The 14,507-nt window shown below is 37.6% G+C and overlaps 1 protein-coding gene across 1 annotated transcript in view; it reads left to right on the forward strand.

Annotated features, from left to right (window-relative positions):
- LOC129305541 (nuclear pore complex protein GP210) overlaps positions 1-14,507 on the forward strand; it is a 48,333-nt gene that overhangs the window by 10,205 nt on the left and 23,621 nt on the right. Inside the window, exons 15-20 of the mRNA XM_054945543.1 lie at positions 551-742; positions 2,086-2,145; positions 2,224-2,292; positions 2,494-2,640; positions 2,734-2,853; positions 3,018-3,137. Of these exons, the coding sequence (XP_054801518.1) occupies positions 551-742; positions 2,086-2,145; positions 2,224-2,292; positions 2,494-2,640; positions 2,734-2,853; positions 3,018-3,137 (708 nt within the window). The remainder of the gene's footprint in view (positions 1-550; positions 743-2,085; positions 2,146-2,223; positions 2,293-2,493; positions 2,641-2,733; positions 2,854-3,017; positions 3,138-14,507) is intronic.

Here is a 14,507-nt window from a genome sequence, read left to right on the forward strand (position 1 = left end):
TAATTGTTTCTCTTATAATTAAATATACTTTTTTTTTTTTTTAAATTACCTGATCTGATGCACTCAATTTTGTCAGCTCACACATGTAAATGTCTGATACCATTATTGTTACGTTAAACCAATAGAGATGAGTAAATTTATATGGGAGAAGTGCAGAAGAGCATGGGTAACTCTAAATAAAATTTAAATTTAATGCCTACTCTTTTGTCAGTGCTTGTAAAAAAAATCATTTATTAGAAATTGCCGAAATGTGTTTGAATACAAAAAAGATTGTAGTTAAAAGTAAGAACCCTTATTAGTATCAATGGCCGTGAGATATCTGATTGGCTATGGTTTGGGAGTATGGTTGTCAAGTCTTGAAGGGTGTATGTGAAATATTAGAATCATTTCTCTTCCCCAATGCCACTGTCCATCTTATTCAGGGTTATATGGATTAGTTACTTATATTTGCAATGCTAATATTTTCAAATGTTGTGTTCTTGGAATTCAGTTTTTATGTATCATATTTATTACTTAAAGCTTCTTTTCTATTTCATGTGCTCGCTTCCAGATAAATTTGTCAATTACTGGTGGAAGCTGTTTCTTGGAAGCTGTTACAAATGATTCTCAAGTGGTAGAACTTATCCAACCTCCATCAGGATTACAATGCTTACAACTAATTTTGTCCCCTAGAGGATTGGGGATAGCTAATCTGACTTTGTTTGACATTGGGTTAACACCTCCACTCACAGCTTCTGCACTTGTAAGTTTCGTTTCTGCAATTTGAATTGCTTGATAAATAAGGAAATTGTATGGTTTTCTATCTCTAGTCTATTTTTTCCAACCGGTTAAACGATAATATATTCTCTCTTTCTCTTACATTATGGCATGTCTGACTCTGAGTAATCATCCTGTTTCCCTGAAAGCCTACCATGCTCCTTAAAAACATCCAGCTCCAACTAATTCTGACTGAAATTAAGTTGTCTCATAGAGATAATATTTTATACATCTATCAATTTTATTATAAGAGGATTTTGCATACATGTTGTAGTAGTGGTAGTAGTAATCTTTTACAACAGTAAGAGCCAGAAAAAAATTCTTTTGTTTGGAAAGAGTGGATCATAGTTTGTTAGAAACCAACTGAATTAGAAATTAAAAATTCAAGATGAAAATGATTAGATTTATGTACTTTTATTTCTAAAATATTGCTGAATATTTCTTGTATTTCACAATTCTACTCGATAGAATATTTGTTACCAAAATATCTTCAATCATAATATAATATTAATTTAAATGATAGCCTGCTAGTATATTAAACCTTTTCTAAACTTTTATGCTGTAAATTTAGGAATTAATTTTTAATGAAAGAACATTATATAATAGACTTGTTTTGTATATATGATACAACTACAAACTTGACTAAATGGTTGCCAACGGCAAATGCAAGCACCATTGCTTAAACCTAGTGGTAGTACTTTGCTGCCGATTCCCATTCATGCTTGAGTCCAGGTATTTCCACTAAACTGGCCAGCTCAGTGAATCCTTGGGCCAGTTGGCTTGAGTGGACTAGAAGAAAACAGCTTGAGCTAATATGTTCACCAAACGCCAATCATCTAGCTGGAACAGTTAGTCTGTTTTTCAAACCTATGCATCTTTCCGCATGCTTATGAATCACAAATCTTAGTTTTGACTAGGCAAGCCCCCTTTTACATGATAAGAATGGGTAACTTTTGCATGATGTGATTTATGTATCTCTTGCTTATTACATAAATTGATAGTTGCAACTTGGCTCAGTGTGCAATTTTGCGGTGTGATAATATGTACTTTATTTGCTTAAATGACAACTTCAATAGGGACCAGATTAACAAAATTCAGCTGCATATGGTCGTATATCTAGTTTAGACTCTTTACTTTCAGGTTGAATCTTACCATTTTAAGAATTGACTGAGCCAGATTTAGTAAGAAAAACTATCACGTACCCTCTTAATGGTAAAATTTCAAGTTGTCTTTCAGTTTCGCAAAGGCAATGCCATCTCGTATTGTGTTAGTCAAGTGATGTCTTCTTTTGTGGAATTCTTAAGAGCCACTGAACCTTCAATTTTACAGGTCCAAGTTGCAGATATAGAGTGGATTAAAATTATATCAGGAGATAAGATTAGCCTAATGGTATGCCTTCTATAAAAGTTTTTTTCTCGCTTTTTTGGTCTAAATTTGCTACATCATGTGCCATTTTGATGTTTTCAGGAAGGAAGTTTACAGACAGTTGACCTATTGGTTGGTACTAATGATGGAAGGAGTTTTCATGGCTCTCAGGTTTAAATTGTTTCCTCCTATTTTAAAAAGCCACACTCAATTTCTTGTGCACGTTGTACATAGATATTATTGTTCTACAATGAAACTGGTCAATGGAGGCAGTTATCTTCTAAATTTTCTAGACCTTGATGACTCATGTATATGTCAGACTGAAGTCCGCACCCTGATATAAAACTGAATGATTTGGAACCTACGATGCAGATTGCTTACATGAAAATTAGGGTACACATTGAGGATCATATAATTGACCTCATGGATGATGGTGATTTCTCAAGTCTTGTTGATGGGTATGTTTCGGCAGCAAGTTTTAAAATCCAGGGAAGACTTCTTGGAATAACATCCCTTTATGTAAGTCCATTTTCTATCTCAGTCAATTTGATCTTTGTCTCAGTTCAAAGTAAGTTGAAAATTCAAATCTTGTTGATTATTCATGGAAACCAGGTCAGTTCCGTTCAGCATTCTGGACATGAGATACAGAGCCAAGCTGTTAAAGTGGAAGTCTATGCAACACCAAGAATCCACCCTCATAATATATTCCTCTTACCTGGTGCTTCTTATGTGGTATGTTTCAGATTGCAAGTACTTTGTATATTACCTTGAAATTCACAAGTTTGATTAAAGGATGTAATCATAGAAAAAAATTCATTGAGTAGTGTTCTTTTTAAGTTTATATTCTCAACATGTTGCGTTTTTTATGATGACATTTTATTAATTTATCTGCTTAGGTTACCATGAAAGGAGGCCCAACCCTTGGTGTACATGTTGAATTTGCAATTGAGGATGATAAAATTGCAAGTATCAATCGATATTCTGGACGGCTCTCAGCAATTTCAACAGGGAACACTGTAAGATGCAAAACCCTTCTCAACCTTAATCTTTTTTTTTTTGTTTTTGTGTGTGTGATAATGCATACTCTTTTTGTTTGAAGCTTAGTTTAGCTGATTGTCTTGCACAAGCCACTTGTGATGATACATTTTGATATGATAGATTGTGTACATTTTGATAGCATAGTTTAGCTGGTGCTTCAGTGCTTTGGATTTGAGGTTCACTTCGTAGCACACTGTTGATTTAGGAGGGTTTTCATTTTCAAGTTATAATATCAAGAGCTGAGTGAAAAATGATTATTGATAACTATAAGACTTCTAGACAATGATAAACTTCAAGATAATAATGAACTCCTAATATTTTAATAGTTCCTCTTAATTTATTGTGGGAATATTATGTCATTATTGTGAATAATTAGCATTCATTGTCATTATTAGGCTTTATTAGCATTTATTAGGTTTTACCTCACTTGATGTGTATATATAGCCTCAGTTTGTATATTAGAAAACACATTAATGACAAATATATTTTTCTCTCAAAATTCCACATGGTATCAGAGCATCAGGCTCAAAAATTCAAATTAGGTTAGTTCTAGAGTGGCTAGGATGAGACTTTCTGAACAGTACGTGAGGGCGTTTGTTTGGACAATGGTGGAGCGAGTTTTGAATCTCACCGCCACCTTAAACGTACTCAGGAGGCTCTGAACAGTGAAACCTAGGACGGTGATGGCGAACAGCAGTGCGTGTGGAGCACATGCGCCACCCTCGTGAACTGCGTCGGCAAGCTTCCGGTGGCGCGTGGTAGTGCAGTTCAGGATGCGATCTTCTCGGATGGCGGCGACGCACTCTCTCCGGCTAGATCTAGCACAATCCAATGTATGGGTACATCGTTTTCGAACCATATCAGGTCGTATGGTGTTGTTAGTGCCCTGTTTTGTTGGGTTTGGAGTTATATTGAGTTGTGGCTTTTGTTTTTAGTCTATTATGAAGCATTTCCCTTATTTGAAGTGCTATGTATACTCCTCATAGTGTCGTGTCTAATTTTTCCAAATCTGCACCTATAACATTAGTGGCAAAAACGGGTTCCTTTCTTCAAGCTTTAAGACAACTTGAAGTGCAGTGGCATGGATTGTGGATTCTAGGGTATCCGATCATATGACTAACTGTCATCAATTGTTCACCACTTATGCTTCGTGTGCTGGAAATGTTGAAGTAAAAATTGCAAATGGCTCCTTAGCACTTGTGGTGGGGAAAGGGAGTATCCATATGTCATATTCTATTGTTTTGGAATCTGTTCTCCATGTACCAAAACTTGATTGCACTTTGCTTTCAATCAGTTAATTAACTAGGCTGTCAAATTGTTTTGCTAGATTTCTCCCGTCTCATTGCTTGTTTCAGGACCTATCATTTGGTGCAACAATTGGCAGTGCCAAGGAATACGAGAGGCTCTATTATTTAGAGATCGTCATCGAGTGGATAACTCACCCATTGTCGGTAATTCTGTGTCTACCTCTTACATTGATAATTTTATGTTATGGCATAAGAGGATGGGTCTTCTTAATTTTTATTACCTTCAACAAGTGTTTCTAACCTTATGCACCAACCTGAATTATAGTGAAATTCAGTGTGAGGTGTGTGAACTTGCCAAACACCATCGAACTTCCTTTCCCAGAGCCAAATACACACCCACCAAACTTTTTACAATCATTCACAGTGACCATGGGGCCCATCTTGTACTCCAAATCGTACTCAAACAAAATGGTTATTTCCTTCATTGATGACCATACTCATATTTGTTGGGTTTATCTTTTAAAGAACAAGTCTGAGGCTGTATCCACGTTCATGAGTTTTTTCACCGTGATAAAAACCAATTCAATGCTAGCATTCAAGTCTTACACATGATAATGGTATTGAGTACTTTAACCAATCTTTGAGTCATTTCCTCCAAAATCATGGTATTATCCATACAAGTACTTGTGTCCATACCCCTCAACAAAATGGGATTGCAGAAAGGAAAAATAGACATATCTTGAAGTTGCAAGAGCACTCATGTTCACTTGCATTGTGCTAAAATTTTATTGGGGGATGCCATTTTAACTGTGACCTATCTCATCAATCAAATGCTCAGTCGAATCTTATCCTTTGAAACTCTTCTCCAAAAATTGCAAAGTGCTTTCCTACATCTCACATTGAAACCAAACTTCCACTTCGCATATTTGGTTGCACAGCCCTTGTTCATATCCACCAAAATAGTAAACTTGAACCTTGAGCTATCAAGTGCATCTGTCTTGGCTATTCTCCCACTCTGAAAGGATACAAATGTTTTGATCCTATGTCTAAACGCATCCTTGTAAACCTTGACATTACTTTCCACGAAGAAACTCCCTTTTATTCCGATTCTTCAATTCAGGGGGAGAGTATAGGTGAATCTCAGACTTGAGAACTAGCACCTTACACAGAATATGTGGTTTTTGAGCCCTCACCAAATCATTACTGAAGATATTTGAGGAGAAATTCTTATATTTTCACTGGACCCTTTCAAGGGAATATATACAGGTATGAAGACACAAATCTGGCCTTAAAACGAGGGATAGGCCGAGATACAAGGAAGGAAAAAAAAGGAAAAATCATCCTGACTAAATAAACATATATTTACACTATATAATTGATATTAATTGTAAGGACATTAGGATATCAACACTCTCCCTCAAGTTGGATCATAGATGTTAATCATGTCCAGCTTGCCTACAAAATGTTTAAACTTGTCTCGAGCTAATCCTTTTGTAAGAATATCGGCAGTTTGTTCTCTAGATGGGATATAGGACAATCGAATAACACCATCATCAATTTTTTCTCTGATAAAGTGCCGATCAATTTCAATATGCTTGGTTTTATCATGTTGAACAGGATTATGAGATATGTTAATGGCTGCCATATTATTTGAATATAGTTTAATTGGTAGATTCATGCTTTGCTTTAACTCCTCTAAGACTCGCTTGAGCCAAATTCCCTCACAAATTCCAAGAGCAATTGCTCTGAATTCTCCCTCAGCACTACTCCTTACAACAACACTTTGCTTCTTACTTCTATAGGTTACAAGATTGCCCCACACAAATGTGCAGTAACCTGAAGTAGACTTTCGGTCATCTTGATCACCTGCCCAATTAGCATCTGTAAACAACTCCACATTTCTTTTATTAGATTTTTTAAACCACAGTCGATGACCAGGTGAACCTTTCAGATAGCGAAGGATTCTATAAACTTCATTTAGGTGTTTCTGCTTCGGATCATGTGAGTGTTGACTAATCACACTTACAACAAATGCAATGTCTGGCCTGGTGTGAGAAAGATATATCAACTTTCCTACCATACGTTGATATCTTCCCTTATCAACGTCTTCCCAAGATCTTCATCTTGACTGATCTTATCTACTCTGATGAGAGTATCACTTGGTCTGCATCCCAACATGCCTGTCTCCTTTAAGAGATCCAGAACATACTTCCTTTGAGAGATGTAAATCCCCTTCTTTGATCGGGCTACTTCCATCCCGAGGAAGTATTTCATTTCTCCGAGATCTTTTATCTGGAACTCTTGGGCTAATGCAGTTTTAATATGGTCAATTTCAGTTGTGTCATCTCCAGTGAGAACAATATCATCAATGTAGACAGCTAGAACTGTCATTTTTCCCTTTCTGTGTTTGTAGAACATAGTATGATCACTCTGTCCCTGAGAGAACCCTTGCCTCTTCAACACCTTGGTAAAGCGTTCAAACCATGCTCGAGGTGATTGTTTTAATCCATACAGTGACTTCTTCAGCATGCATACTTGGTTTGATTTCTTCCTTGGAAACCCTAAAGGCATTTTTATATATACCTCTTCCTTTTTAACCATTCAAAAATGCATTCTTAACATCTAACTGATGTAATGACCTGTCATGATTTGCAGCTAATGACAATAGAATTCTAATAGTATTTAACTTTGCTACTGGTGAAAATGTTTCTGTGTAATCCATCCCATATACTTGTGAGGAGCCTTTTGCAACAAGTCTAGCCTTATATTTTTCCAAGCTTCTATTAGCTAGATATTTAGGAGTGAAGACCCACTTACAACCAACAGGCCTTTTTCCTTTAGGGAGATCAACTACTACCCAGGTGTTATTTCGCTCAAGGGCCTCCATTTCTTCTAGAATTGCTTTCCTCCATTCAGGCATGACTAGAGCTTCATCAATGTTATTTGGTACCTTGATACTATCAAGGTGGGCAACAAATGCACAATATTTTGAGGAAAGTGCCTAATAGGAAACGAATTTTTCTATGGGACATCGTGTGCAAGCTCTAGGCTTCTTTCTGATTGCAATAAGGAGATCCAGGTCTTCTATTTCTTCTTTCTGTTCATTGCTATAACTAAAACCTTGTTTCTCCGTTGGACCTGCTGCTGGTTCTGACTCTTGGTGAGTGCTAGGGCTTTCGGGCACAATACCTGTCTTGTGTCTTCGTGTATAGAACTTGTCAAATTTCCTGGCAGTCTCTACCCCTGGGTCAGACTTTTTTGTTTCATTTGGCCTTTCCCCACTCACTATTAGTATCTTGGGGGGTATTAGTATCTTGGGGGGCAAGTTCCACAGACAACAAGTCAGGTTCAGGTTCATTTGTGGGCTGAAATTCACTCCAACTCTCCCCCTGAATTGAAGACTCATGGTAATAGGGGACTTCTTCGTGAAAGGTAACATCACAAGTAATATACAGACGTTTTGCAGTAGAATCAAAGCATTTATACCCTTTTTGAGAGGCAGAGTAACAGAGGAAGACACACCTAACAGCTCGGGGGTCAAGTTTGTTACTATGATGTAGGTGGACATAGGAAGTACAACCAAACACACGTAGGGGAAGGTTATTTGTGAGATAGGGTAGGTTATAAGTGGCACAAAGAAGCTGTAACGGAGTTTTATAAGATAGCGTTCTACTTGGTAGACGATTTATAAGGTAAGTGGCAGTGAGGATAGCATCATCCCGGTGATATTTGGGCACATTGCTACTAAGCATTAGGGCTCTAGCTATGTCAAGAATATAACGGTTTTTTCTTTCCGCAATCCCATTTTGTTGAGGACTGTGAGGGTAAGTGCTTTTATGAATGATTCCATGGTCTTTAAGGAAAGTGGAGAAATTTTTGTTGAAATATTCAGTGCCATTGTCACTATGAAGGATTTGAATATTTGTGTGAAATTGTGTTTGAACCATTTTGTAAAAAGTAACAAAAGTTTGATAAACTTCTATTTTATCTTTCACAAGAAAAACCCAAGTTACGTGAGTGTGATCATCAATGAAGGTTATAAACCATCTAGTTTGAGTTCGATTTGGAGTCCTAGAGGGACCCCACACATCGCTATGGATTGTAGTAAAGGGATGAGATGCATGATATTGAAGGCTAGGAAAGGATGAGCGGTGATGTTTAGCACGTTCACAAGAGTCACAATAAAAGATAGATGAGTCTTTATTAGAGCAAATTGAAGGAAACAATTGAGACATATAATGAAGATTAGGTGACTTAACTGTTTGTGCCATAACTCCAACTCACTAGACCTAGGGAGGGACACTTTATTACAAGTTCCAATACTCTTAACATCACTTTCATCCAGGTAGTAAAGCCCATCAAACTCTAGCACTGCCAATCGTCGTCCCCGTCAACAGATCCTAAAATAAGCAATGGTTTGCAAAAAAGTTAACATGGCAATGTGTGTATTTTGCCAATTGGCTAACAGATAGTAAACTACACTTTAACTTTGGAACGTGAAGAACATTATGTAAAGTTAAGGCAGCAGAAATACGAACGTCGCCAATACCAGCCACCAAACAATTAGAATCATCAACAATTGTAACAACAAGTTTTTTCTTGCATGAGACGTATGTCGTAAAGAGTGTAATATTATCAGTCATATGGTCAGATGCACCTGAATCTATAATCAACAGCTCCTTGAGCACTTACCTTTAACGGTAGATAGTGCTTGAGAGAAATTACCTCGTTTAACCATAGTTGCAATTGGTTGTTTGTCGCTTTTCATGGCAACAAGCATCTCCAAAATCTTGTTGAGAGGATCATCTTGTGAAGACATGCTGGGTTCCTTGGCAGCTTTAGCTATATATCCACGACCTCTGCTTTTCTGAGGTTTTCAATCAGGGGGTTTGCCATGTATGTCCCAGCAAGTATCTTTAGTGTGTCCTACCTTGCTGCAACGATCGCAAGTAGGATGTCCCTTATTATTCTTTTGCTCATTTGAACGTACAGCAAGTGCGGAATACGATTCAGGCAATGTAGATTGTGTTGTAGAATCTCCTTTTAGCATGACTTTTCTCCGGGATTCTTCCCTTCTTAACATAGCAAATGCTTCTCGGACAGATGGAAGGGGTTCTGTGCTCAAAATTCAGCCTCTAGCGTCATCAAACACAGCATCCAAACCTATAAGTAATTCAAATAGATGCTCCTTTTCTAATTTTTTTTGGGATTTGGCAGCGCCAGTAGGGCAGCACCATGTATCTTCACTTATTAAGTCTAGTTCTTGCCAAAGAGTTTTTTTCGAGATAATACTCACCCAAACTTCGACCATTCTGGACAGAAAGTGAAAGTTTCTGTTTTATCTCAAATGCCTAAGAGACATTTTCACCATCACTGTAGGCTTCACGAACAGCCTCCCAAATGGCTTGGGCGGTAGAAAGAAACATGAAGCTCTTTTTAATGGTTGGAATCATAGCATTTATGAGCCATGAAGAGACAAGAGCATTTTCAGATTTCCACTTCTTCCAAGCCTTGACGTCGGGTGTTGGAGGAGTAGGAGATTCACTTGAGATGAAGCCCAGTTTGGCACGACCTTCGAGAGCGAGCGTCATTGACTGTGCCCACTCATGATAGTTCTCGCCATTCAACTTCTCTGGTACGATCAGAATCGCGGAAGTCTCAAGCCCAGAAGAGATGACTCGTGTGGACCCATTTGCGGCGGAATCCTCTGTTGCCGGCAGCGTCGTTGACTGCGACTTGCTTTGCCCTGGTCGAGGACTCATCTCCGACTCAGTATCCAAAGACGAATCAAGTTCTCCCTCCTGTGGCTCTGATACCATGAAGATATTTGAGGAGAAATTCTTATATTTTCACTGGACCCTTTCAAGGGAATATATACAGGTATGAAGACACAAATCTGGCCTTAAAATGAGGGATAGGCCGAGATACAAGGAAGGAGAAAAAAAGGAAAAAATCATCCTGACTAAATAAACATATATTTACACTATATAATTGATATTAATTGTAAGGTTATTAGGATATCAACAATTACCCTCACCATCTTTTCCGTCAAACACCCCACCTTCACCAACCTTTTCTCTTATGCCAAAGTTTGGCGAAAACAAGAAAACAGAGGGAGATGTAGAAAGACCACAAGACGAAGAGTTATTGGTTTACACTTGAAAGAAGAAATTAAAAGATAGTGAGCAACTTGTATCTGAGGCACTAAGAGAGTCAAAACTAGAGATAGTTCTTGAAGCTGAAGTACCAAAGACTGATCCATCTAGTAAGGTAGATGATTTAGAACAAGGAAGTGAATCCGCTGAACTTGATCTTCCTATTGCTCTCCAGAAACAACCTTGGACTTGTACTTTACATCTGATTCAAAAGCATGTATCATACAAGGCTCTCTCTCTTGGTTATCGAGCCTTCATCACTAATTTGGATAAAGTTGTTATTCCTAACAACATCCAAGAGGCACTGGAAATACTAGAATGGAGAAATGCAGTTATGGGGGAAATGAGAGCTTTGGAGAAAAATGGAACATGGGAGATTGTTGAGAGACCTAAAGGTAAGAAACTAGTTAGTTGCAAGTGGGTCTTTACCCCAAAGTATGAGGCTGATAGCACACTTGACAAGTTAAAGGCATGGTTAGTAGCAAGGGGTTTCACCCAGACATATGGTATAAACTACAACGAGACGTTTGTGCTAGTGGCAAAACTAAAACTATCAGAATTCTATTGTTAGTAGCGGCCAATCTTGAATGGCAACTTCATCAACTAGATATCGGAGAATTGAAGGAAGAAGTCTACATGACTCTACCTCCAGGGTTTGATAGAGGCAGAAGTGACAAAGCATGCCGGCTGAAAAAATCCCTATATGGCTTGAAACAGTTACCTAGAGCTTGGTTTGACAGGTTTTCAAGAGTCTTGAAGTTAGAAGGTTACAAACAAGGATTATTAGATCATACGATGTTGAGGAAATAGCAAGGATAAAGACTATCCTTAGTAAGGAATTTGAAGCCAAGGATCTCGGGAGCTTGAAGTATTTTCTTGGTATGGAAGTTGCAAGGTCAAAACAAGGCATATATGTATCTCAGAGGAAGTACGTACTTGATCTTCTCAAGGAAACTAGCATGTTAGGTTGTAAACTTGAGGAGACTCTTATTGTGATCTCAAGAAAGAAGAAGCCTAAGAAAAATAGTAAGGAGTTAGAAGGATATGACAACTCTAATAATGAGGTTGAAGAAGAAGAAGACAATGAAAAAGAAGAAACGGTTGATAAAGACAGATATCAAAGATTAGTTGGAAAGTTGATTTATGTACCCCATACAAGGCCAAATGTTGCATTTGCTGTTAGCGTAGCAAGTCAATACATGTGTGATCCACGGAAGAAACACCTGGAACCTATATATAGGATTCTCAGATACTTAAAGGTACACTTGGTAAGGGATTGCTGTTCAAGAAGCATGATTAGAAGGTGATTGAGATCTATACAGATGCAGACTGGGGCAGGACCTATGGAGACAGGAGATCCACCTCTGCATATTGTTCATTTGTACGGGAAAACCTAGTGACTTGGAAAAGTTAGAAACAAAGAGTCGTATCTAGAAGCGGTACTGAATCAAAATTGAGGGCATTAGCTCAAGGAATCACAAAAGAATTATGGATAAGAAGGGTCATGGAAGAAATACAAGTAAGAATTGATCCACCAATGAAGTTGTATTGTGACAACAATGCGGCCATAAGCATGGCATTGAATCCTGTACAACACGAGAGATCTAAGCATATTGAAGTAGATAGGGATTTTATCAGAGAGAAAGTAGAGGAAGGCATTGTATGTTTGACATACCTACCTACCAAGTTACAAGTTGCTAATGTGCTCACCAAAGGATTGCCTAAGCCTGCCTTTGAGAGTTGTACAAGCAAGTTGGACTTGATTAGTATCTATGGTCCAATTTGAGGGGGAGTGTGGGAATATTGTCATTATTGTGAATAATTAACATTCATTGTTATTATTAGGGTTTATTAGCATTTATTAGGTTTTACCTCACTTGATGTGTGTATATAGCCTCAGTTTGTACATTAGAAAACACATGAATGAGGAATATATTTTTTCTCTCTCTCAAAATTCCACATTTATAATTGAAGAGATATGAGCAAAACTGAACTACAAATCATTCATGGGTGTCTCTTGAATATATACAAGAGAGCAGCCATGATTTGGGCTGAGATTGTAGGGATTTACAATGAGAAAAAGTGAAATCAAAACTTCCCTAATATATGTGATCCTATTTAACGTATAATATCTAAGAAAATAACTAACTAATATGTACATTAAATATTATATTTCCATACTTCCCCTCAAGTTGGAACATAAATGTTAATCATGTATAACTTGTTAATAAAATAATTAAATTTATCTCTGCTCAATCCTTTGGTGAGAACATCAACTGTTTGCTCCCTTGTTGGTATGTGCCTTATCTTGATGATGTCATTGTCAATCTTCTCTTTGATAAAATGTCTGTCTATCTCAACATGCTTGGTCCTATCATGTTGGATTGGATTGTGTGAGATGTTAATTGTTGCCATGCTATCTGAGTATAGAGTGATAGGCAAGTTCACATTTTTTTTAGTTCATCAAGGACTCTTTTGATCCATATACCTTCACAAATCCCTAAAGCAATGGCTCGGAATTCCACCTCTACACTACTGTGGGAAACTACACTCTGCTTCTTGCTTCTCTAACTAACCAAGTTTCCTCAAACAAATGTGCGGTATCCAGATGTAGATTTTCTATCCTCTTGATTGCCTGCCTAATCTGCATCATTGAAGATTTCTACATTCCATTTCTCAGATTTCTTAAACCATAAACCTTTTCCAGGGGTACCTTTCAAATACTTGATAATTCTATAGACCTTGTTCAAGCGTTTCTGTTTAGGGTTATGTAAGTATTGACTTTCCATATTGACTGCAAAGAATATATCTAGTCTAATGTGTGACTTTTTATCTGGAATTCTTGGGGCCTTTTGAAGGTTCTCAATTTCCTTAATACTATTATCTATAAGGACTATATCATTCACATAAACCAACAACACAGTAATTTTAATACCTTGGTGTTTGAAGAATGTTGTGTGATCGCTTTGACCTTGTGTGAACTTTGCCTTGGAGATTGCTTTAACTTGTGTAAGTCTCTCAAACCAAGCTCTTGGAGATTGCTTTAATCCATACAAGGACTTCTTCAACTTGCATACGTGATTTAATTTATTCCCTATGGACTAGGGAGGCAACTTCATATATACTTCCTCCTTCAACTCACCATTTAGGAAAGTGTTTTTTTACATCTAATTGATGTAATGGCCAATCAAAGTGGCTACTTGTGATAGAATTATTCTGACAATGTTGAGTTTGGCTACTGGTGAAAACGTCTCAGTGTAGTCTATACCATACACTTGGGAGAACCCTTAAGCAATAAGTCTTCCTTTGTGTTTGTTTAGACTTTCATTAGCATTGTATTTGGGTGTAAAGACCCCTTTACATCTAACTGCTTTTTTACCTGGAGGTAACTCTACAACATCCCAACTATCGTTTTTTGTCAACACCTCCATCTCCTCCATTACAGCTTGCCTCCACTTAGGTACAGCCATGGCCTATTCAATATTCTTTGGCACTGTGACACTTTCTAGATGGGCAGTAAATCCATGAAATTTGGTAGACAATGCTTAATAGGATACAAACTCTCGATAGGGTGCCTAGTGCAAGCTCTTGGCTTCTTCCTCATAACTATAGGTAAATCAAGATTATCATCATAGCCTGATTCTTCCACAATACCACTATTATCTCCTTTTAGACCTACATTCTGTTCTGACTCTTGATTAGTGCTTGGGACATGGATCTCTTTACCTGTCTTGTTTTTTTGTACATAGGGCTGTGCAAATCTAGTGTCTCCCCCTATCTTGGACTTCTCCTTTCCCTTGGGATTAGGATTTGGCACATCACTTGTTTCAGTTAAGGTGGTGGTATCGGTGTTGTCGGTCTCAATTTCTAGGCCAAGATCAAGATTTGCGAGTTTAAGATTTGCGAGTTTAAGGGCCAAATGGTGAAGTATAAGGTTAGTTGTTTC

Source organism: Prosopis cineraria, unplaced genomic scaffold (genome assembly GCF_029017545.1).
Source record: "Prosopis cineraria cultivar Desert tree isolate PC_DT_omini unplaced genomic scaffold, ASM2901754v1 PC3, whole genome shotgun sequence".
Classification (NCBI taxonomy): domain Eukaryota; kingdom Viridiplantae; phylum Streptophyta; class Magnoliopsida; order Fabales; family Fabaceae; genus Prosopis; species Prosopis cineraria.